The sequence below is a fragment of the Euprymna scolopes genome, chromosome 27 (assembly GCF_053919585.1).
Source record: "Euprymna scolopes isolate OS-2025 chromosome 27, ASM5391958v1, whole genome shotgun sequence".
NCBI lineage: Eukaryota > Metazoa > Mollusca > Cephalopoda > Sepiida > Sepiolidae > Euprymna > Euprymna scolopes.
The window spans coordinates 64,166,247-64,192,148 of NC_136508.1; the positions used below are offsets into that span (position 1 = coordinate 64,166,247).

Below are 25,902 nucleotides of genomic sequence, written 5' to 3' on the forward strand. Positions count from 1 at the left end.
TAAGGTACACAAAACAAAGAAAATAGAAAACTTTTTTGGAGTAGATTTTTAAGTATTTAAACGTAAATGTAAGTTTTTTTTAAAACGAAAATAAAAATAAAAAATAAGAAAATTTTTCTTTATTTTAGGTAATCACTCATTTCTGTCTATGATTAAAGTAGGAAAAAATAACAACTGCACGAGGTTAAGTGTTCGGGGTTTTTTTGGGGGGGGGTCTCTTAAATAAGGGAAGCATTTTTCTTTGTCTAATTGGACAACAACTTCGTGATTAATTAACAAGTTTATTTAATTTTCGTTGATTAATTAACATCGTTTCATTGTAACAGGTTGTTTACTTTTTGTTTTGTGTAACGACGTTAATAATAATTTTATTTTGCTACTTAACACATTGTGATACTCCTGCAGTATTTTACCCACCGATTTCACGATCTTAGCCGAGCGTTGACGAACGCTTTCGGCGTTAACGCCGACGAAAGCCGAGAATTCGGAGCTACGCCGGTGCAAGAAGAACGCTAAAAGTATGTGAATAGCAACAACATTACAAGGAAAAGATATTACACACACACAACAAAATGGATAAAATTAATACAAAAAATTTCGATAAAATAAATCACAAACACTTACCGTAAGTTTTTTTAAAGTAAAATAAATTTATTTTGTTGAATATTTTTTTTTTTTTTTGGTTCATTTTGTTTTCCGATAGCTTTTTTTGGGGGGGGGGGGGTAAGCAACAGTAATAATAAACACTTCAATGTTTTTTTTTGTTGTTTGTTTTTAACAAAACGTTATTAAACAGTAACAACAATGTTTTTTTTTTTTTTTTTTTTCAGTAATGTTTGTAGGGGAGGGACAACAATTACTGTTTATCTTTAGTTCCGACTGGAAGATTTTCTTTGACTGTAGAGGCAAAGTGGGGAGCAAAGGGTTTTCAGAGGATGTGGAAAGAAGAAGCTCCTTCCCAAACCGGGTAGCCTTCCGCGATTTGATTTATTATGGAGACAAAAGGGTTGTGTCCCAATTTTTGTCTCCACATAAATTCGCATAAATATGTTTCCAACAGCTCCCGTTTTTTTTTTTGTTTTTTTTTATCGCTAAATTAAATAGCTGAAATGAAAGGCTGTGTATTTTTACTTTGAACAATAAAATAACTGAAATGAAACGCTATGTGTGTAATTTCAATGAAAATTATTCGTCTGCTGCGCGTTCGTTTGAAGCGCCCTGATTGGCTGATAGAGTATCGTACCGCTCGTCATGTTCCGGCGTTTTTCGACGGATGTCGATCAACGCTCGGCTAAGATCGTGAAATCGGTGGGTAAAATACTGCAGGAGTACCATTAATTAGACGTTAATAATAATTTTATTTTGCTACTTAACATTGTTATATGAACTTAAAAGTTCGTTGACTAACTTCGCTAACTTGTTTCTTTTTCGTAAACTGCTTCAGCAATTTCCGGAACTCGGTAACAGTAATCGTGTAATCATTTTCTGGTACTTATGCAGAGAGTGATCCGGACGTAACTCACCGGATGCTCGGCTTGCCCCGTAAAACGACGTCAACAGCCGGAGTTAGCCGAGCGTCGGCGAGGAAAACATAACAAGAAAAGAGAAACCTACCTTAATGTAAAATTTGTTAAAACTTTTATTTACTGTAACGGAAAACAAATTTTTTGTTGTATTTTTTTTTTTTTTTTTTTTTTTTGTAAATGTAAAGTGTTTTTTATATACAAGAAAGTTATGTTTTTTTTTTTGAAGAAGAAAAAGAAACGGCGAAAAAAAGGTAACAAGCAAAATTTGTTTGTTTTTTTTTTACAAAACATGTTTTTTTGGGGGGTGGTTTTTTTTTAGGGTTAGGGTTATCTTTTGCATTTTTTTAAGAATAAACAGCGAAAAAAAAAGGTAACAAGCAAACTGTTTTTTTTTTTTTTGTACAAAACATGTTTTTTTTTTGTTTTTTTTTTGTTGGGTGGTTAAGGAAAACCCTGGTAAAAGAAAAATGCGAGGAATATTTACTGTTGGTATTTCCTCAGACTGTTGGAGGGCATCACACGACTATGAGGGACAGGTTTTCTTTTTTGCAAGCAAACTCCTTTCCTGACAAAATTCCAGGACACACAGAATCAGATTTATTTAACAACAACCGTTACAATTTCACATTTATTTAACAACCCTTAAAATTGCGTACCTATGGAAGGAAATATGAACTTAACATATTTGTCGGAAAAAATTGCAAACAGCAGCGCAGCACAGCACTCAGCAGCGCTGCTGTTTGCAATTTTTTCCGACAAATATGTTAAGTTCATATTTCCTTCCATAGGTACGCAATTTTAAGGGTTGTTAAATAAATGTGAAATTGTAACGGTTGTTGTTAAATAAATCTGATTCTGTACTGTTTTACTTTCTTTTCTTCTTTTTCCTTATTGTCGTCTGCTGCTTTGAATTTTTTTCTTGCGTCGCGCACGCGCGTAGCGTTGACAACGGTCGAACTACATCGCCGACGCTCGTTGAAAACCGTCGAACTACATCGGCTAACTCCGGCTGTTGACGTCGTGTTACGGGGCTAGCCGAGCGTCCGGTGAGTTACGTCCGGATCACTCTCTGCATAAGTACCCATTTTCTTTCTTTTTCTCCCCCCACCCCATTTAACATTCTTTCATTGTTCTACTGATTATTTGAGCGTCCCAAATTATATCTTGCAAAATATGCTTATTTTTGTGTTTATACTGGTTATCTCCCTTAGATTTGATGGTCGTTGACATAAGCGCTGAGTCTGAGATGTTAGTATTATATGAAAATACACCTGGCATTTCTTGAATTACCCCCTCCCCCTTCTTGCACTATGAGTGTAAGGGGAATAACTCTTGTTTAGTTATTGTCAACTTATTTTATTGCGATGCAGATCGACAACCAATCCGAAAGAAACTTTATAGAAATAAATCGATAAACTGATCAGCAGGATCCACTTATAAACTAATGAACCAATCATTATGAATTTTTTAAATACATCTGCTAGTTGTGAGTGGACATAATGTGGAGTATATTTAGTTTTATAAAATTATAAATTGATCAAGTGTTCTTTTTTTTTAAAACTAAGAAAATCAAATTTTATGACAAACTGTTTTGATCGGCCATGATTTATAAACGAGAGAGACAACTCGATTCGAACTATCGAGATCCAAATCAACTTTATAAGTCCAATAATTAAATAATATATTGTCTTATTAGGCAGAAGGTTTCCATCAGTATGTTTTCATTAATTAACTTTAAAAAATATTTGTGGCACACGCTAAATTTGCTTTATACAAGAACAACAGATCTAAACATTACGCTTGTTATAATGCATACGTGCTTCCATACATTATATTGCATTCGGCCTTCTGGATTCTTTCCACCTTACGACTTTCTTACACGTCTTCCCACAGCAGAAAAAATAAGCGAATACCAGTGATTTGTAGCAGTTATGGCTCCAGAAACATGACGTATACTTCTGTAACATACTTTTTTTAATACACTTTTTGTTAGTTATACCACTCTGGTTTCTTTGATTATTTCCGGCCTGCAAAGCCATAACAATAATACAGGTGAAAATATAATTTATTTATTTATTTAAATAAATAATAAAAAAAATTAAATTTCAGAATTTATTCTGAGATTACCGATTACTGGAAGGATGGGAATTACTTATATTTTTACTTTCTGACATTACAAATGAAATCTTGTTTTATTTATCATTGATATTATTGTATTTATTTGCTTCCCCACCAAAGCAAATTAGGCACAAGGCCGTTTTTAATGTGGGGTAAAAACCAGCTCCCCTAAAAGTAGGCAAAAAGGGGGCACTCTGGTTACCAAAAATAATAATTGTCCCAGTATAGAGGGGTTCCCCTCCATTGACTGGTACAAATTATCTTAAGTGCAGCATCTGCAGAACAGATACTACACTTTGATCCCGGCCCGAAGGCCAAAGTATTTATTTGCTCCCACACCGAGCAAATTAGGCACAAGGCTGATTTTGAATGTGAGGAGTGAAGGGAAATGGTGACCAGCTCCCCGGGGAGTAGGGGAGCTGGATAGTGACAATTGGTATGAAGGGTTGCCCCTACATTGACCAAGGTCTAATATGTGGGGTTGCCCCCACATATGGTCTTTGCTTGTAGTATCTGCCAGAACAGATACTACACTTTGAGATATTAATTTTTTTATTCACAGGAAAAAATACAAAAAACTTAGGCACAAGGCTAACTCAAAAAGAAGACGGGGGGTGAGGTTGGTTGATCCATCTCGTCTCTATTGGGAATTTTAAATGGTTTTTCTCTCGGCAAACATCTTTTATCATGGTTACTCTTTTAAATTTGTAGTTATGTGGGTGTGTGGTGGGAGGTGGGGGGGGGTCTTCCTACTTAAACCCAATTTAATTTTTTTTTTATTTATATCAAAAAATACAAAAAAGATAACAATATTAATAAAATTTCATTTGTGTCGAGGGACATGGAAAAAAAAAAAAAAAAAAACTAACCCCGGTTAACCCTATCTGAAATGCTAGACCACCTGTTTCACTCTGGTTTGTAAAGGAACTAGGGTTTCGTAGGCAGCCTCTAAGTGGAGGGGGGAGGGGTTATGTCCTAAGTAGGAGAGAAAAGAAAAATTTGACGGTGAGGGCGGGGGGGGGTGTTAGTGTTTGAAAGATACTACACTTTGATCCCGACCCAAAGGCCAAGATATTTATTTGCTCCCCAACCGAGCAAATTAGGCACAAGGCCGATTTTTAATGTGAGGAGTGAAGGGGAAATGGGGACCAACTCCCCGGGGAGTAGGGGAGCTGGATAGTGACAATTGGTATGAAGGGTTGCCCCTACATTGACCAAGGTCTGATATGTAGGGTTACCCCCACATATGGTCTTTGCTTGTAGTATCTGCCGAAACAGATACTACACTTTGATCTCGACCCGAAGGCCAAGATATTTATTTGCTTCCCCACCGAGCAAATTAGGCACAAGGCCGATTTTTAATGTGAGGAGTGAAGGGGGAAATGGGGACCAACTCCCCGGGGAGTAGGGGAGCTGGATAGTGACAATTGGTATGAAGGCCAAAAACAACAGAAAAAAGGCAAGCCTTTATCATTGATATTATTTTGATGTCATATACAGGCAATCTCGGGTAGCCCTGCTGATATATTACTACATATAATTATATGTAACTAGCAGGGACGCCCGACGTAGCCTAGTCATAAAATACACTTAAATATGATATTTTAATTTATACAGATTTTGTATATATTATTATAGAATCAATTTTCTATGGATTCTTATATATTATGAAATTGTGATTTGAAAAATAAAAAATATATCCATATGACTTGGGTGCATCAGCTTGAATTGAAACGGAAACCAAAACTTATGAAGAAAACAAATATGTGTATATAACTTGAGTTCCTTCAACTGTAATCGAAACCGAAACCAAAACTTACGAAGAATTCTTGGTAAAATTATTTATAAAAAAATAAATGATTTGAGTGCCATCAGATATAATCGAAACCGAAACCAAAACTTATGAAAAAAAAAAAAAAATGAAAAACTCTTTCTATTATGCTATTTGTAAGTTAAATAATACATAAAACATCCATCTTGGAAATATCTTTAACAAACCTATCGACCAGTTTAAAAAAAAAAATCATAACAAATATTTCATTGATTAAAAATAAAAACCTTAAATATACACGTAACTTGGCCTTTTGGTTAAGATCAAAGTGTAGTATCTTTTTTGTATTTTTTGGTATAAATAAAAAATGTTTTAAAATTGGGCTTAAGTAGGCACCCCCCTCCCACCATTCCCACATAAATACAAATTTAAAAGGGTAACCATGATAAAAAAATGCTGGCCGAGAGAAAAATCATTTAAAATTTACAACAGAGACGAGAGTTGGCCTTGTGCCTAAGTTTTTTTGTTCATTTTCCCAATTGTATTTTTTTTCCTGTGAATAAAAAATTTAATATCTCAAAGTGTAGTATCTGTTCTTCAGATGCTGCAGCTGCACTTACATTTCTTGTTCTCTTTCGGTTGGAGGAGCAGTCCTTCACGACTGAGACAATTTTTTATTTTGGTACCTTTTCTCCACGTTAAAAAACGACCCTGGTGTCTAACTCTGTCCCGTGGGGAGGCATAGTAAATAGGCACTTATTTACTCTCTCTCTCTCTCTCTCTCTCTCTCTCTCTCTCTCTGAGAATATAAAATTACACAAATTGTATGTAAGATAAAAAATATTTTATTGACAATTTCTGTTTATTTGTTTAATATAAGATAAAAAAAGAAAGAAAAAAGGGGGGCAGCATATTTTACTATAGACAACAAATAGAAAACAAGTGGTAAAAAAAACGAAACAAAACAAAAATAAAACAAAAAAACAAATAAACGCTACCAAGGGCAAGAATATGTTACTTTTCTACCTACCTGAATAAGTTTTAAGAATCGTTCTAAACTCGTAAATAAAAACAATCCACCCACTAAATATCACGGTCATATTTATTGGGTTGATTTCTATCACTATTGTCTTTTATTTTTGCGTTTTGAGCGATTCGCAAGACTTCTAAAGTAGCAACCTCATGTCGCCATCTTTGTTTTTTTCATTTTAACTTAAATGTTCAGCACTACCTGCGATTCAAATTGAATAGATACTTAAACAATAAGTTAAAACAACAAAACCATATCCGTGTAGGTAGAAGAGTAACTTATATTGTTTTTGGTAACATTCATTCCTTGTCTACTTTTTCGTTCTGTTGTCTATTGTAAAATATGCCCGAAACAGGTTATTTTTTCTTTTTTATTTACTAGTATAACATTAAATTGTTTGCTGAACTGTTAAGGTATCACAAAGTTTGACGTTTTTCCATGAATAAGATCTTATTTTCACTTTAACACTTAGCCAGTCTCGCATCGAGACACGTGCTTGCATTTTTATCCCACAGTTGTCCATCCGTACATTGACTTTCCATGCCTTTTCCATTGATACAGATCACAAATGTTTTGCAGGTTCTTCCGAAAAATCCATTGCCATGAGTTGTGCAGAAATTTTGGAGCCAGTTAGGATCTGAATGTAAAGAAGATAAAAAAAGAAGAAAAAAAAGAAAATATATGTTTTATATAAACTCACATACGCATATGTGTAGCTGAAAAGGGAGAAACAGACCAGATATCAAGGTCTCATGTATGATATGAAAAGAAACTGGAACCTTAGAGAGATATCAATCATACCAGTTATCATAGGTGCCACAGGGTTTATGAAGAAGCACCTGAAGTCCTACCTAACTAATATTCCTGGTGAACCAAGTGCAAAAGAGATCCAGACAATTGCACTTAAGGGAACAACGAGGATACTAAAAAGAGCTTTCGGTTGGTTTCAATAAAAAGCAGGGCAATGTTGGCAGCTGGTTTGGCTGCCCCATACCCAGCGTTACAATCTTCAAAGGAAGAAAATTTTAAAAAAATTTAAAAATTTAAAAAATATATATATATATATATATATATATATATATATATATATATATATATGTCTGTGGAAATATACTTTATTTCCTTATAATATATACAAATCATTATTTAAGAAGCTCAATGTGATTACAGAGCAATATAATGAATGAATGAAAAAGTTTATATTCCAAAGCTCATGATGTTGACCATCTTATAATTTATTCCTTTAATTCAGTTGACATTTACAATTCTTGACAGTATCTGTTTCGTAGCACAAAATCAATCACTTAATTATGATATAAATTAGTGAATTTATTTTGCCCTTAACTCATCAGAAGAAATAGCAACAATCAATTCGTCAAAAGGAAATAAAGTGTGTTTTGACACGATTAAAATCCAAAAATTGGAAGAGAAGCTGTAAATACCTTATAATATGTTTCCATTATGCCATTTCAAAATGGCGTGATTTTTTAAATAATTTTTTTATAATTTCAATATCATAATCATAATCAATATCATAAATATCTTAAAATTTTTACTGAAAAAATCGTTTCAGGTAACTTGATTATGTAGTAGAGCTGAAATCTATTCAATATAACCTTCAGCCTCATTCACTGCCTCGATACGGGTCTGGACGGCATAATCACGTTGACACACCAGTTCCCGCTGAATCACCGAAGTTAAGCCACGTTGAACCTGGTCAGTACTAAATGGATGACCATTTGGGACTTTCAGGCGCTGTATGTGCTCTCTGCTTACTTTGGCATTGTTTCCAGTCGTCCAGATCTTCTCCTTGCCACTGTACTCAAACAGTGCCGATTCAGGAGAGGTGTGGTTGAGGATTGCGCAACCCTTGCCTCAGAATTACATGCACTACTGCCCCTAAGGGATATCCTTTGTCTTTCAAGACTGAACGGAAGCATGGATGGACTGGTCTGGAACTGGGAGAATGCCTTTTCTACAAGCACCAGCAGGAGCTTGGTGAATACTCGGCAGATGCCGGTGATCAGGATAGCTTTGGTATTGTGGGAGGTTATGTTGATGATGTTCTTGACGTATGATCAAACGAATTAGCCCGGCGGGTTCAGTTCGGGGAAGGAGGGGACCAGTGAGAGAAAGATTAAAAATTTGTAGCATTCTCTCTGAAGCCAAGCCTGAGTTCTGCTGCTACACCCAGGGTCTGCCAGCAGCCACCTGATTGCACCAGGGGATCACCGCACTCTTCAGCACATCCAGGTACACTTTGGCGTTGACTTTCAAGCCGACTTCGAAAATGTGTGGTGGCATGATGTGGTCCTCACTTGAAACCACATCAATGACCATCGGGATTTGCATTTTGAGGGTGCTGGCAATGGTACTGTTATCATAACTTGGATTGGTAGAGAGCAGGAGTTATACAGCGGCGCATCTCTGATCTCATTCATTGTAACATTGTATCATTTTCAGACATGATAGATGGCTCCTATCGCTCTTCGGATTTGTACACAATTGGCCAACTAGTAGATGGTCTGTAACAAAAAAGGAAACCGGTTTTGATCAAACGGAAATGGAATCATGTAATCTTTTCTAATGCGACAATTTTATCGTTACATCCTGTACTGGCAGTGGTGGTTCAATGTTATTGTAATGAAGTGGGATGCTCTTATGGTAACATAGCGCGTATGGATGCATGTGAGAAAATCAGCAGCAGCTGTAGGATAGCTGGCTAGTGAAATATTAGCAGCAACCGTCTTAGCATATATGCAAATTAAGCAAGTATGCATGCCCTGACGTCACGGGAAGGAAGAGAGCAAAAAGAAAGAAGAAAAAAAAGACAGCGCGTGGTATGGAAGAGAATGAAAGTGCACCCATGGAAGATGGACGTGTAAGTCGAGGGTGAGAAAGTGTTAGCTAAGGCCGGCGTTATGTGGCAGAAAATAGAGACTTTAAAAAAAAAAAGCACCTGTTATATGACAAAGCGTTTTAAAACACATGTGTGCGCGAAAAGACGTTTGAAAGATAATGAAATGCATTGTTTTGAAAGAACCACGAATAAATGTATTTCATATAAAAAAAATAAATGTCGAATCAGATTTTTATTTCTCTCTTTTTATTTTATTTGTTTCTTTGCGACGGTGTAACAGAACACGCGTGTGATCGCGCGGAAAATCATCAGCAGGAGCATGCAAAAATGTTAGCAGGAGTAACCGAAAAAAATGAATATATTATGCAAATTAAGAAGTGTGCACAAGTTGGCACAAGAAAAAAGGGGGGGGGAGGAGGAAAATGCAGCACATGCTCGGAACATTAGCCTACTTCTCAGCTGATTACAATATGGTAGCCTTCAAGTCCAATGTAAACAAGTTCTTGTTGAGCCGCCCCCTTAAATCATCCAAATTCTACCCAACGATTACTAAACTACTTCCTTGTATTCATTAACCCTTATCCTCGAATGGCCTTCGGGCCTTGATACGTGGTCACTACCTTGTAAAGAATAAAAAATAAAAAATAACCTTTTATGGCATTAAATAACTTAACAGGATTTATATACCATCGAAAACCAACCAACGTGAGACCCAGTTGTTTGTTGTCCAGCTTTCTTCTAAGTCTTTTCCGTTGCATTAAGGTTGATTCTATCGTTTTATATGTCTACCTGTTGTCTGTCTATCTTGAAACGTGAACTGCCCATTTATGTTTTGCTGTTCACATGGTGGTGAACAGAATGCGTGTGAGCGCGTTGGAAAGCATCAGCAGGAGCGTGCAAAGATATTAGCAGCAGTAGCCAAAACAATAAAGAAATATGCAAATTAGGAAATGTGCGCCAGTTGGCGCAAGAAGAGAAAGAAAGAAAAAAAAGGAGAAAATATGGAGCACATGATCGAGGCGGGGAGAGAAACAAAGTGGACGTCGAAGAAAATGGATATGTAAAGTGAAGGGGAGAAATAGCTGCCTGTGTTCGGCGTGAGGCCGGAGAGGAAAAGTGTACACCAGGCGAAACAATTATATAGCGGTAATAAAAAAAAAAAAAAAAAAACTTTTGTTAAAAATAGTAAAAAATGCCGACTTGATTTTTATTTATTTCTTTCCTCTTGTTTGTATGTAACGGCTACGTTACAACGGCTACGTTACAATGGTACCAGACAACGTGTGGCTCCGAGATGTTTGAAAAGTAACACAGTTAAAAGAGTAACGGCACATCACACAATGAAAAAGGTTGGAATTGCATTCCAGATCTCTGTTTCCCTGGCTGAACTGACATGTAGAAGTTCAATTATAATGTGAATAGAGACATCTTGCTGCTCAACTCCCTGCATAGTATCCCCGTCAAATTGATCCCAAATAGGAGCTTCATACGCCCCAGTGGCAACGTGCCTTATTTGTGGTGAAATAACATCAAAAACTTTAAATTGTCTTGGAATTTGGCACCGTGTAGTCAAAACAGTGCATAGCAGTAAATAGCAGTGAATAGCAGTACATAGCGGTACATAGTAGTCATAGCAGTACATAGCAGTAAATGGCAGTACATAGAAGTACATAGCCAGTACATAGAAGTAAATAGCAGTGAATAGCAGTACATAGCAGTCATAGCAGTAAATAACAGTACATAACCGTACATAGCAGTCATAGCAGTACATAGCAGTACATAGCAGTAAATAGCAGTACATAGCAGTACATAGCAGTAAATAGCAATTAATAGCAATGAATAGCAGTACTTATAAGTACATAGCAGTAAAAAAGCAAGCATAGCAGTAAATAGCAGTACTTAGAAGTACATAGCAATAAAAAGAAGTCATAGCAGTAAATAGCAGTAAATAGATGTACATAGCAGTAAATAGCAGTACATATCAGTAAATACCAGTACATAACAGTATATAGCAGTACATAACAGTACATAGCAGTAAATAGCAGTAAATAGCAGTATATTGCAGTCATAGCAGTACATAACAGTACATAGCAGTAAATAGCAGTACATAACAGTACATAGCAATAAATAGCAATCATAGCAGTACATAGTAGTAAATACCAGTACATAACAGTAGATAGCAGTCATAGCAGTAATTAGCAGTCATAGCAGTCATAGCAGTACATTGCAGTAAATAGCAGTACAGAGCAGTCATAGCGGTACATAGCAGTAAATAGCAGTACATAGCAGGGGAGAGATTTTACAGTAAGAAATTCTGCTTTCTTTTTGTTTAAGCGATGAAATTTTAATCTTAAATCGGAAATAAAATATCTTACCCGGTGTTGTTTGAGGTTTGATAGGGTTGCTATAAAAGAAAGGAAAATGAATCATTGGAATTTAAATTAATTTGTTTTTATCTAAATTGCATTCCGTTTAAATATCAACTTGTCGCGTTTAAGTTAAAGCTTACTGTAAAACCCCGAAACAACACCCTTCATAATGCCCCTGCTAATTAAGTCCCTGATAGTAGCCCCCGGCTTCAAAGTGGCACTGTGCCTTGTTTGGGGTAAAAATTGAATAAAAAAAACAAAAAAAAACTTATATATGAAATAAGTCGGTCACTAAAGTCCACGTGCGCAGATCGTGATGTTAAAATCATAAGATCACTCTCAGCCTTCTTGAATGACATTTACTATTCATATAAATTTTAATTTTAACTATATTTCTCGCCGAGATTAACGTTGGCCGAACGGTTTTCTCCTTACTCATGGAATCAGAGATTGCTTTGTGATCGGGTGCGAATCTTTCGACCAGCATTAATCGTGACTCCTTGCACTGATGATTCCTGAAAGGATGAAACACTAGTGTCTGTAGGCATTAAAATAATTATAGTTATATACATAATTATATATATATATATATATATATATATATATATATATATATATATATATATATATATATATATATATAAGGATAACATCCAACAGGATATATATCAAAAACCGGACATATATATATATTGCAAAAATCAAGACAACAAAATATAGAATGAGAACATCATATGGTGTATTTCGTTTTGTGTTACAATTATTTCGTAACCATTTGGACTAATTTAAACATAATATTATTTAAAAATAATTATTCCAAAAATTTCTACTCTTCATACACCAAAATACATTTGTCATATATATATATATATACATATATATATATATATATATATATATATATATATATATATATATATATATATATATATATATATATATGTATATATATACATATACATATACATATATATATATATACATATATATATACATATATATATATACATATACATATATATATACATATATATATACATATATATATACATATATATATATATATATATATATATATATGCATATATATATGTATATATATTTAACTGTCATTTTCAATGTATATATATATATACATTGATATATATATATATATATACATTGATATATATATATATGTATATACATTGATATATATATATATATATATATATATATATATATATATATATATATATATATATATATATAGTTAGTACCAGATGGGTTACTATATGGGAATTCTTGGCGCTATATGTGCTCTCCGCTTATGTCGGCATTTATTTTCAGTCGTCATGTACATACACTTCACTTGCCAGTGGTATTTAACAATGTCGACTAGGGGAGAGGTGTGGTTGGAGATTGCGCACCTCCTGCTACAAAAATTTCATGTGCAGGCACCCCTTCGTGGGTATCCATAGTCTGTCAAAGACTGAAGGAGCCCTTTTTATATATATGTATATATCTGTACATTTATATATATATATATATATCAGTTTTTTATATATATGTATATATCTGTACATTTATGTATATATATATATGTATATATATATATATATACATGTATATATATACATGTATGTATATATATATAAATTTATATATATATATATAAATTTATATATATATAAATTTATATATATATATATACATGTATAAATATATGTATATATATATACTATGTAAGTATATACTTACATAATATATATATATATATATATATATATATATATATATATATATATATATATATATATATGTGTGTGTGTGTGTGTGTGTGTGCGAGCCTTTTCTAGTCTCACACAAAAACATGCGTTCACATCTCATTACTTGTCACATACATACGCGCACACAAACATACGCGCCCACGGCCACACACGTACATATATTCACGTTCGCATGTATACACTCACCTTCACGTGTATACACACACACGCTAATGTACGCACATGTAAGCACACATGGACGACGTCACTTCCCCTTTCAAAGGAAATCCACACATGCGCAAAAGACCACCAGAAACAAGTATAAAAGCTAGAGCAATAAGCAGCATCTTCCTTTTCCATCTCGCCTTCCGAGGTGAGAGATCGGCGCACTAGCCACCGCCGTTTCGACAGGCGCATGCACGCGCGTACCTCACGCTACTTGCTACTATGTGGGACAAAAAGCTAACAGACCGTACGTACACTTTATATGCTTTCTCTCTCCATGAACTGGATTGACATTCTCACTATTTCTCTCTCTATCTACTACTTGTGGCAGAGAACACCACCACGTAGCTGACCTGACATGGCGCGCATTTTAACTGATGTCAACCCTCTATCCTTTTCTTTGTCTACACGCTCGACTATCATTCCCATTTTCCACTACATCACTCACTTCTTTTCCCACGCGCGAACAAACGACAGTGACCCGAACGTGAGATGAACACACATTTCCTTTTTCCTTCTATACTACCAATCCCGCAACAAACGATGGTTACACCCGCGCGGACATAAACACGTGTTATATCTAAAACATTCATTCTTTCAACAGTAAATAAACGACACGTTTATCTTATCCATTAATTGAGATTTTGTTTCTTTCTTTCCATCCGTTTCATTATTTTTCTTTTGTAATGGGATTAGGATTTATATATACTCTAGTCCTCTACATATATATATATATATATATATATATATATATATATATATATATATATATATAGCGCGCTTTAAAAATAATATACTGACAAACTCTAGGGGTTCCTTTCACCAGCAAACTCATCAAGAGTCAATCGTTGGTATATCAAATGCTAAAAAAAACAAAAAAACAAAACGAATTAAATTGTCACGGAAGAGCAATTACTGTGGAATCGGTACAACAATGCTCAGATCAAAGAAATGAATTGTTTTTCGCGTTTTAAGAACAAAATTAGGTCGGTTAGATTATCTATTTCTTTCGTTTGTGTCTTGAAGAAAACGTCTCTCCATTTTCTATTGGTAAACGAATTCTTGCTTCCAAACTTACACCTTGTCTTACAATTGAACGGGTTTTCTTTCACGATGAAATAAATAAATTACGCGGACAACTTTCTTATATTAATTCTCTTTCTCTCTCTCTCTCTCTCTCTCTCTCTCCCTCTCTCTCTCTCTCTCTCTCTCCCGAATAAAGAGTTTCTTAACTTTCTTTGATTTCTTTCGGTTCTCCAAATATTTGGCATTCTCTAGCTTGATAAGCAACTTGATTTGCTTGATAAGTAACTAGATTTGGACGTAACTATGATGCTGAAGGCAAGAATATTTTTAATTATTCTAATCTTGTGGTGCTTTCAAAAGTTGAGACTGCAGTGTTGCTTAAGGAGTTGCATTTCTGTGTCCCCCCCCCACATATAGTATATTGATAAAGAAGAAACACTTGCAGCATTTGAAATCTTATTTTTCCAACTTAAGCATTATAGTCCTATCTCTCCTGATCATGTAACAACTGTTAAGACTAGTCTGAAAGAATTAGCCTTTCGTTATTCCAATTCTGTTATTGATTCAGGTGATTTTATTTGGTCCATCAAGCATTTCAAAACCATTAAGTCATTGAAATCAAAGATATTTATATATGTAAACTGGACACAGGTGCTGGTGTCGTTATTCTGAATCGTGTAGATTATGTCCATAAAATGTTAGTTGTAGATGTTTGTTCGCATTAGCTCTGCTGAAACATGCGACAACACTTATAAGAATGAAATTAAGCGCCTTTTATACTTTTATAAGAAATGATACTTTTCCAAAAAGATCTATGACAAAATAAGGCCTTCTGGTTCACTAAGGCCTAGACTTTATGGCCTTCCTAAAATACATAACGAAGGTCTCCCGCTTAGACCTATTTTGTATATGGCAGGGTCTGCCCAACACTCCCTACCCAGTGGCTATTGACTATTATAGAACCAGTTCATGCTCTATACACTAAATATTGCTGTAGCAAAATGTAGTAAGCAAAAATCAGGAACAAAGATAGGAAATAGTCAGTTTCGCCCTGCACCGCTCACCTCTAAAAGAGAGGGATTTCTTGGCTGTAATGACCGTAGAGAAAGAAGAAGAAGGAGACAAAAAAAAAAAAGGCAGAAGAAAACTCGCTTCTTGCAGATTTGTGGTCATAAAGAACAATCCAACTGCCAGAACCATCTACACACAAGCTGCAAGACACTGCCTGACTGCTTCCCAGCGTCCTGCCTTTATAGTGGCTGGGAATTATATATTTGCATAATCGCGCGAGAGCATACGCGATTCTGTGAGAATTGCATGGGGTTAACGCCAATAAAAAACTATGGATACCATCTTGGAACTCTCTTCCGCTCGGCCCACAACACAACAACCGACGTATCTGAGGTAAGCTCTTTATTTCCTCCATTTAGGTTATTGCCAATTCTGCTACACTCACCCCTGATCTCATGATTACAAACAGGGCAGGGGGGCAGTCGTCTTTGTCGGGTACTTCTTCGAAGAATCAGGGGCAGCACTTCCTCATTGCCATCTTCCTCATTACCACCGTTATTGCCACCAGTCTGTTCCATTATCCCCTCTTGTGGTTCCATAGGCGGTGTTTCACAATCAGGGCAGGGGGGCAGTATCCGTCTTTGTAGGGTACTCCTTTGTAAAGGCAAGAGGTGTGGTCCTTCTTCCGTTTCTTCAGTATGTGCATTATATGGCTCAAAATCCACTCCATCTTCCGGCATCATACTCTCTGCCAATTCTGCTACAATTGCATTACCAATTTGTTCAGGTTGGTTGAATATTTACACAAGTTGCAACCTAGTTCTGCAAAGAATTTCATGTGCTCATTTGAGGTTTCTACCCTATTTACCAATGTCCTGCTACAGCAGACCATTGCTATTTGTGCCAACTCACTTTATAATAGCAATGTAACTCCTCCTAGTAATATATTGAAACCCTCAATATAGTTTAGATACGTCATTGACTTTTGTAGTCTTTGCTCTGAGCGTGAAGCAAAAATCTTCTTCGATAATCTCAGTCTCTCCACAAAGCATTACCATTTACCATGGAGAAAGAGAATGAAGGTTGCTTACTTTTCCTAGATGTCTCGATTGAACGTAGTAAGAATTCTTTTCTTACTACAGTTTATCGCAATCCAACTTTCACCGGTCTTTATATGGATTGGCGCTCATTTGTGCTTACCTCTAGAAAAATAGGGCTTATTAAGATATTATTGTAGAGAGCCATTAGAATTTGTTCTTCAAACAAAATCAAACACGAATTGAATACTGTCAAAGACATTTTCATTCGTAATGGTTATCTGGAGAATTTGATTAATTATATTATTAATAATCAAGTAGAAAAAATACAATTCTTCCATAGCTCTATGTCCGTCCAAGTGTCCTGTTTATTTAAATCTACCTTGGATTGGAGTTGCTGGTCAGTGTTTGGGCAGATAATTTATTAAGTTTGTAACAAATTGTTTCCCGTCTGTTGTGTAATGGTTGATTTTTAGTGTAAACTCTGCCCCCCCCCTCGTCACGAAGGACAGTTTGCCCTACATCACCCAAAACAATGTTGTTTATGAATTCAATTGCCCATGCGCTGTTGGCTATGTGGGTGGAACCTCCTTGAACTTACAGACACATATCAATCAACATATACCGGCAGAAATTAGACTAGGCAAGCCACGTCGTTTTCGCTCTTTTTGTCTTGGAATTTTGCCATTGTCCAACATCTAATCGAAAATCCAGCTTGTGCCAATGTCTATAAAATGAACTGTTTCAGAATATTCGACCAGACTGACTCACAAAATCATTTAAAGTTTCAATTTTGTTCATGTAAGCCTTCGCTTTACTGGCAGAAAGATTTTGTTTGGTGAACGGTGCTCCTAGGGTTTTTTCGTATATTATTTTCAAAGGGCTGTATAGTTTTTGTACCGTTAAAAAGTTATATATATATATATATATATATATATATGTATGTGTACATATGTATATATATATGTTTTTATATATGAATATATATATATATGTATATATAGCTAGATATATATATGCATTTATATATGTATATATATAGCTATATATATGCATTTATATATGTATATATATATAAATATATATATATGCATTTATATATGTATATATATAGCTATATATATGCATTTATATATGTATATATAGCTATATATATGCATTTATATATGTATATATATAGCTATATGCATTTATATATATATATAGCTATATATATATGCATTTATATATGTATATATATAGCTAGATATATATATGCATTTATATATGTATATGTAGCTATATATATACATTTATATATGTATATATATAAATGCATATATAAATATATATATATAAATGCATATATATATGTATTTATATATGTATATATAGCTATATATATGCATTTATATATGTATATATATAGCTATATATATGCATTTATATATGTATATATATAGCTATATATATGCATTTATATATGTATATATAGCTATATATATGCATTTATATATGTATATATAGCTATATATATGCATTTATATATGTATATATATAGCTATATATATGCATTTATATATGTATATATAGCTATATATATGCATTTATATATGTATATATAGCTATATATATGCATTTATATATATATATATTTATATATATATATATATATATATATATATATGCTTTTATATTTATAGTCAGTTTTGCTAATATGTTTTATATCTTATTTAATTGGAATTCATTATTGAGATGAGTATTATTGTATAATTTATTCATTGCAGACTATTATCCTCATCTTTTTAGTCATTGTTTCACGATGTTTCGGCCAACTATTCCCCTGGCCTTCCTCAGATGGTAACCGCGACGAGATAGGAACTCTGAATCTCCTCAGTAATTACTGCCTTCCATAGTTGTTGTCGTCTCACCACGTTTTGGCCAAGTAAGCCTCTGGCTCGCTTTTAGTAGGATTGAAACCGCTATCTCCTGACAATGCTCACCTTGAACCGTACTGACGAAGGCTAGAAGAATAGTTGGCCGAAACGTCGTGAAACAACAGCTAAAAAGATTAGGGTAATAGTCTGCAATAGATAAATTAATGTTTTGTCTTTTTATTTTATTTTTTATTATTTTATATTTTATTATTCAGAATAATTGGCTTCCATTGAATCATTTTTAACTGTTCTTGAACCCCCGAGGAGACGATTCATATCATTGAAACGCAAATTAATCCTTGTTGGGGTCTTCTGATGTTTACAGAATTTCACTTCTTACAGACTGGCGCATTGCATTCGACTTAGAACACCGGATCATGTTTCTAACTGAAATAACGTTAACGGATCAGCGGCTGGATATCATCGTTTAGTCCGTTAATTTGAAAAAAAGAAAAGAAAAAAAGTTTTCGTCGTTGAATTAACGGCTCCATTTGAGAGAATTTTGACTTGGCATACCAGCGTAAGTTGGAAAGATATGAATATTTACGAGAAGAATGCGTCAGAAATGGCTGGAAAACCATTGTATTTCATATCGAAGTCAGATGCCAAGGTTTTATTACGAACTCAATCTCTACGTTTTTTAATAATCTTGGGGTTTCTCCGTCAGACAAGAAAAAATACATTAAAAAAAAAATACAAGACACGGTTCTATCTGCATCAGTGTGAGTAATCGCTAATCGCTCTCATCCAAAATACCACATTCACTCGATAGGAATACATTCTAATGAGCTAAAAAAAATTATTTATGAAGAAAAAAACGTGTATAAAAAAATTCTATCGTGGTGAGTTGGACAATGTTTCCAATATGTATACAGAAAAGAAAAAAAAAAAAGATTATTAAAACCCTCCAACGCTCTGCTAAGTGTAGATAGTCCACTCTTTTTCAGGTGATCCGAAAACAAACATGCCAGTCTCTAAATGGGAGTGGGGGAAAGTTGGATGTGAAAAAAAAAACAGATAGCGGCGGAATGTGGGAATGGATGATGTCCTTCAAGATATGTCTCACATGTTAATATTAGAGTTAGTGTAGAGAAACTATTGATAAACATTATATACTCTTGCTTATGAGAGGCATCCAAATTGGAAGGGGGCATCTAATCAAGGCTCCGGGCATCACAAAACCGTTGCGTGCTAATGGTTTTTGGTTCTAACTTTGATCCTCGTGTTATTAACAAGTTCTCTACTCACTTATTCATTGCATTATTGATGGCATTCATCAGAGGGTAAACCTTTCCACCCGGACATTTCCCAGAGAAATCATCAACATCAAACGACCATACCATCACGCCACCGTAACCTCCATCAACAGCAAACTTTGCCTGCAATTAAGAAAAAGGATATTTGTTAAAAAAAATTCAATCTTTTTTTTTTTTTTTTTTAATCCAGAACCTGGCCTATCTTTCAATAAAAGAAATATTTTCATTTATTTTGTTTAACTTGTCTTGTATCCAACTGTGTTTTCTACTAAACTGCATTGTCACGGCCTTCAAATACAGCTCCTTACACATTCCGCAACGTGCTTCAAGCAAACTACAACGTCTTTTCATATATATATATATATATATATATATATATATATATATATATATATATATATATATATATATATATATATATATATATGTCCACAGCCAGACAACATCGCAGCTCACAAGAGCCATGAAAGCCAACGAACCCGAAGTCCAGGACTCGAGTTTCGCCCTCTTTGGGCTCATCAGTTAGACACATCTGAACTCAGGATTCGAATCTTGGACTTCCGGTTTGTTGGCTTTAATGGCTCTTGTGAGCTGCGATGTTGTCTGGCTGTGGAAATAATTATATATTCTCTCACACATTCTGAATATATATATATGTGTGTGTGTGTGTGTGTGTGTGTGTGTGTGTGTGTGTGTGCGCTCGCTCGCGCGTGTGTGGTCTTCAATAACTAACATTACAAAGTTTTTGGCCAATTTATTAAAAAATTAAACAACACAGATCACACAAACGTAAATATATACAATATTATTTCTTGATTCAAAAATCCTAACTTCATTTAATGTAACCGCCCTTTGCATTAATAACCTGCTGCAAACGTTTGGTAAATACCCTACACGAGCCACGAATGATGTTTTTGTGGGAGTTTGGCCCATTCATCACTTAATTTATTCTTCAGAACCTTCAAACTGTTATGGTGGGAAACTGAGGCAATGCTCTACAAGATAAACCAAATATCTTGATCTCACCAATTGACTTGAAACGTTTTAGTGCTCTCCACCCAAGCATTCGGTTCACATTTAAGGTCTTTGCAATGTCTTCTGCAGACTTTCCTCTGGGTCTTACTGGATTCCAAGACAAGAATTCATCTAGTCTGGTGGAGCATCCAACTTAGTGCTGTTACCATAGGCACCATTCCTTTTATAAGTCACTATGTGTTAGCCATACAAAGGATATCTTATTTGGGCCGTGAATATGTGACTTGGAATATTTAGTCAGGATTTACTTCTAGGGAAAAGTATCCTCATGCCAGGTTGTCCTGACAAACCCCTGTACAGAGAGACCTTTGATAATCGAGGATAGTGTCTAGTAGGCATTCAAGTTCTCTCCAGTAGGTATACAAGTTTTCTCCTGTTTGTGTGTGTCTGTTTTTAAGTGCTCAGTTTACAAATCGTTCTCTCAGTTTCTTTCTGATCTGCAGTGGGCCGAAGACCTACGAGACAAGAAACTACCACAAAAGCGTGAATACTGTCACCTTGATTTCTATGAAACAGGGTAACAAATTATTAAGTTGAAAATATAAGAAAAAAAAACCCAACTTTCCACACAATATATCTTGAGACTCATTAACCTCGACATACGAAGCCAAGAAAAGTCATCTCACACTGAACTGTATAGTCATTGATAAAACTTAATACGAACTTAGCTTCGACACAATATTTTGTTGAGTCTCGCAAGTTTCTTGCTCGACTAATATTTTTGCAGAGTTTGTTTTGTCATTATTTTCGTTTTAAATCATTAAAAAAAATGTTTATCGCATTTACATTTTTAATTTCGTCTTTTGATCTTTTTTTTACTCACCTTCAGCGCAACGCTTCTTTCATTTTCAAATGCAACCCATTGGTTACCCAATATCAAGTACGGAACAGCCCTGTCTTCTATGAAGTGAACGCTACCGCCATTCCTAATCATCTCGCAGACCTGTCAATAAAATATAATAAATATCAATATAATAATACGCACGTGCATGAGTGAGTGAGAGAGAGAGAGAGAGAGAGAGAGAGAGAGAGAGAGAGAGAGAGAGAGAGAGAAGTATGATGATTGGCTTTTTTCAAGCAAAGTCCCCCGACGGTTGCTGCGGGCCTGTCAGACAAACCGGTAAGGACTCAGAATAATCCCTTCCATTTTTTTTCTCGCCCCAGCATGACTGGTGCGATTTTCTCATTTATTCTTAAGATTTATTGAAAAAAAAAAGAAAAAATATTTTGGGAATATTCTGTATTGGATACATTTTTTTATGATGTTTGATTAAAAAAAAAACTCATTTCATAAACGTACTTTTATTATAAAACATCTAATAAAGACTATGTTTTTAAAAATCTTTTTATGATGTTTGATTTTTTTTTTTTAAAGTAAAAGTGCATTTGTTTTTTTTGTTTTTTTTGTTTGTTTTGTTTTTCATTTCAATAAATCGCTTCACAAAGCAAATAAAGCTTAGATTATTTCGTGATGGAAAATCTTAATAATTAATAATAATAATAAAAAAAAAACAGTGCGGTATTCCCTGGAGTCTGAATGACAACAAGTCTCCCCAGATTTCCAGTACGCTTCACCTCTTTTCATAACCTTTGCAAATGAATTTGCAACAGATGCTTACAATTGACTTCTCGCTGGCAATGACCTTATTGGAATTTGAGTGGCAATAAGCCTCCCAAAGACCCCAGTCCTATCAGCACTCATCCAGTGGAGGTTTGGTTAGTGCTTTTTTTTTCCTCGGTCTTTCCATCCTCCTCGACTTTTTCGACTATTTGGTGTGGTGCCAGTTGATGCCATCACTATAATTTTTTTTTTTTGGGGGGGGGTATCTTACGATTATACAGTTTCAGTTTTCTTGGTTTCATGTGGTGTTCCTTTATCTTTTTGCTTTACTTCCGTTGCATCCTTTTTATTATAAAGGCCGGTCAACTTTTGTAGTTTACATGAATTTGCATTCAAGAGTTTTTCTTAATAGTTCAACAGTGTTCATTATTGCTATCTCCTCAGCCACTCCCGATTCCAATTTCTCCCATTCTTTCTTCAAAGTTTTCAGAAATCGTTCCTAGTGCTCCTACTATTATTGGTGTTATCGTCACTTTCTTAATCTTCCATATGCTTTTCAGCTCTCTGGCCAGTTCCGTGTATTTGCGTCATTATTCTGTCTCCTTGATATTGGCTCTGTGATCTGCTGGAATGGCAAGACTTTTCCTTCTTGATAACTATTATATATTTTCTGGTCTCCTTGCTTGTATGGGTTTATCTTTTTATACGTTCATGTCAAATAGGATTTTATGATTTACACTTTTAAGTACTGCTACCAGTTTGTGTTTGTACATTTGCTAAGGTACTCAAGATTCAGTTGTTTGCATAGTTCCTAGTGTCCACCTGGTCATGCCTATTCTTATATTCTTTTTGGGCTTATGCGGTTTATCGTTTCGTCATTTTGTCTACAAAGTCTGCATTTGCTGTTTTCTTGTGTCTTGTTGATCTTTACTTTCATATGGTTGGTTCTAATCGCATTATCTTGTGTAGTTTAGTGATTCAGTTTCTCTGTTTAAATATCCTTTTCGTAGCCATATCCTGTTATTTTTGTGAGTCTCATCTTTTGTCATCATCAAGATTCGTTCATGTAGTTGTTTCTCTTACCATTTTTTCTTGTCTTATCCTTTGCCTCTTTGTTTCCTGTCTTGTTTATTTTTACAGTGTCTCTTGCTGCTGTGTTCTGCATTATGTATTTTTCTAATTCGCTTTTTTTTGTCATTCACAATCTTCTATACTAACTAGTCCTCTTCCTCCACCTTTTCTTTTCATGTCTACATCATTTTTTGGGTGTAGTACATTGTACATGGTCATAAGTGTCCTGGTCTTCTGGTCGAGATGCCCCAGTTCTTCTTTGGTTCAACCTATGAACAGTTCAGAGCATCTTACTAGTGATACTGCTCATATGTTTATACCGTCTATTGGGTTTCTACTACATAATTTAGTTTCCAAGAGTTTTCCCATTCTTCTCAGGCATTCTTTTCTAATTTTTTCTTTCATTTCTATTAACTTGATGATATCTGCTTCCAGAACTCCCAAATATTTGTAGTTGTCAGGTTCGTCTAGTGCCCTCATATCTCCCTGGTTGGGTAGTACCATACCTTTTCACTGCTTTCAGTCTTTCTCTTCTTATAATTATCAGTGTACGTTCTTCCATTTCGAATTCCATTCCTGTCTGAAGATTTTGGTTGTGTTTCCTTTTTGTTTCTTGCAAACATGCCAGGTCGTTCACATGAGGTGATTCATTCTTTCGTCTGTATTAGTAAACTTGTATCCGGCTTGGCATTTCCTTAGTATATTCTTAAGGAGTATCATGGCTATGATGAATAGTAGTGATGGCAGGGAATCTCCTTGGAAGATACTTCTTTATATTTTTATCTCTATTATGCATTGTCCTTTAGCTGTCAATTCAAGTCTCCATTGATAATCTTGTTTAGTATTTTGTAGTCGATCTATGCCATGGCTATGTTATATTTTGTATTTTTTTTTCTTCCCTTAGAATATCTTGTCACTTTTTCCATATCTTGTTCGAGTGGCATTTTGTTTCTGTCAGGTTCGATTGTTCTGTTTTTATTATTCCTCCGTTTACATTTTGATAGAATTGGATATTTTTCTTTTTTCAAAGGTTTTGTTTTGCTTGTACTGTTCCGCTTTGTATATGTATCACTGTTCCTATTTTATTTATTCATTTTGACCACCCGACAAAGGCCGAAACTTCATGAAACAACAACTAAAAGATGAAGATAATAGTCCGCAATAAATAAGAATTCCAATTAATTAAATAATTTCTTTTTCGTTGCTATCTTTTGTTTTAGTTCTTCATATTTCTTATTTATACTCTCACTAGTCTGTGTGCTTGACGTTACCCCGGGTGTTTGGAGGTGTGTGTTGAGCAAAAAAAAAAAAATGTGTTAGTAGGCAGGCAGCTCGAACCCGTACCGCGAAGGAGGGAAAGAACATGAAAAAAAACAACAAAAAAAAACATGACGTCTTTGCCGTTGCATCTATCACCAAACTGGAAGTGGTGAAGGTTTAAATTAAGGCTAGTCAATCGAAAAGAAAAGATGACTTTCGATAATATCGGCGAAAAAAAGCGACCCCTCCCTGTAGAAAAGTGTCCAGTTGAGGGTGAAGGATTAATGCATTTAGCCAATTTTTTTATATTTGTCGTCCGAAGGGTCGAGCTTCAAAACGATACTAATCTCGTGAAAATCCGTCGCCTCTGTCTGACTGAGCCTGAACACCTGCGCTACGGAGACAATGTTAATGTAAGAGCGATTAAAGTGAGTCAAATCAAGTGATTGACAGGTGAACGCTTAATGAGGTCATCGCGGGAGCATTACGATGATGGGGCAGCTTTTTGGCGTTTGTTTACTTTGTTTCACTGCGGGATCATTTTTTCATTTCCTGCGGGGCAGTTTGAGCTTCCCCAAGATGATGGGAGGAGGGGAAACCAGCTCCCCATTGAAAGGGGATTGTCCAAATTGAATAGCAATTGTCTGATATAAGGAAAAAAACGCATTGATCAAAGCTGATTGCTTTTGGACGTTCCAGCGATCGCGCTGGGAACGATGCAACATCCTTCGTATTAGTTTCGCTTTTATTATACGAAAAAGTCGAATCTACATGCACCGATCAAAAAATATTGAATATTTAGCTTTTGAAAGTAGGGCAAATTAAATACACACGCGACCCCTGTTTGTAACTCGTAGATATTATTATTTCGACGTGATATAAAAAGTTTTAAAAATGAGCGACGGCCTCGAGAAGCCGCCGGAAAAAATCCTTTTGTGGACATACACAAAAAGCGAACATACATACATCCACACATTTTCGCTTTTATATATATACTAGCGGGGGCGGGGTACCCGGCGTTGCACGAATGTTGGAGGGGGTGGGAGTGTTAGTGAAAACCTAAGAATAAGCGAAGTAAAAAA

The 25,902-nt window shown here is 35.0% G+C and overlaps 1 protein-coding gene and 1 long non-coding RNA gene across 10 annotated transcripts in view; one reads left to right on the forward strand and one right to left on the reverse strand.

Moving 5' to 3' along the window:
* Positions 1–421: 421 nt before the first annotated feature.
* On the forward strand, positions 422–9,974 carry LOC145248875 (uncharacterized). Its single transcript, XR_013863420.1, has 2 exons — positions 422–625; positions 7,025–9,974. It is a non-coding gene; the product is annotated as an uncharacterized LOC145248875 (long non-coding RNA).
* Positions 6,245–25,902, reverse strand: part of LOC145248871 (acidic mammalian chitinase-like) — a 208,571-nt gene continuing 188,913 nt past the window's right edge. For 8 of the 9 annotated variants that reach the window (XM_080110625.1, XM_080110624.1, XM_080110621.1 and 5 more), the window contains 4 exons: positions 21,752–21,871; positions 19,886–20,016; positions 11,681–11,709; positions 6,245–7,082 (listed from right to left, as the gene is read on the reverse strand). In XM_080110625.1, coding sequence (XP_079966751.1) covers positions 6,907–7,082; positions 11,681–11,709; positions 19,886–20,016; positions 21,752–21,871 — 456 coding nt within the window. In that variant the 3' untranslated portion in view covers positions 6,245–6,906. The remainder of the gene's footprint in view (positions 7,083–11,680; positions 11,710–19,885; positions 20,017–21,751; positions 21,872–25,902) is intronic. The other variant, XM_080110629.1, reaches the window with a different exon arrangement.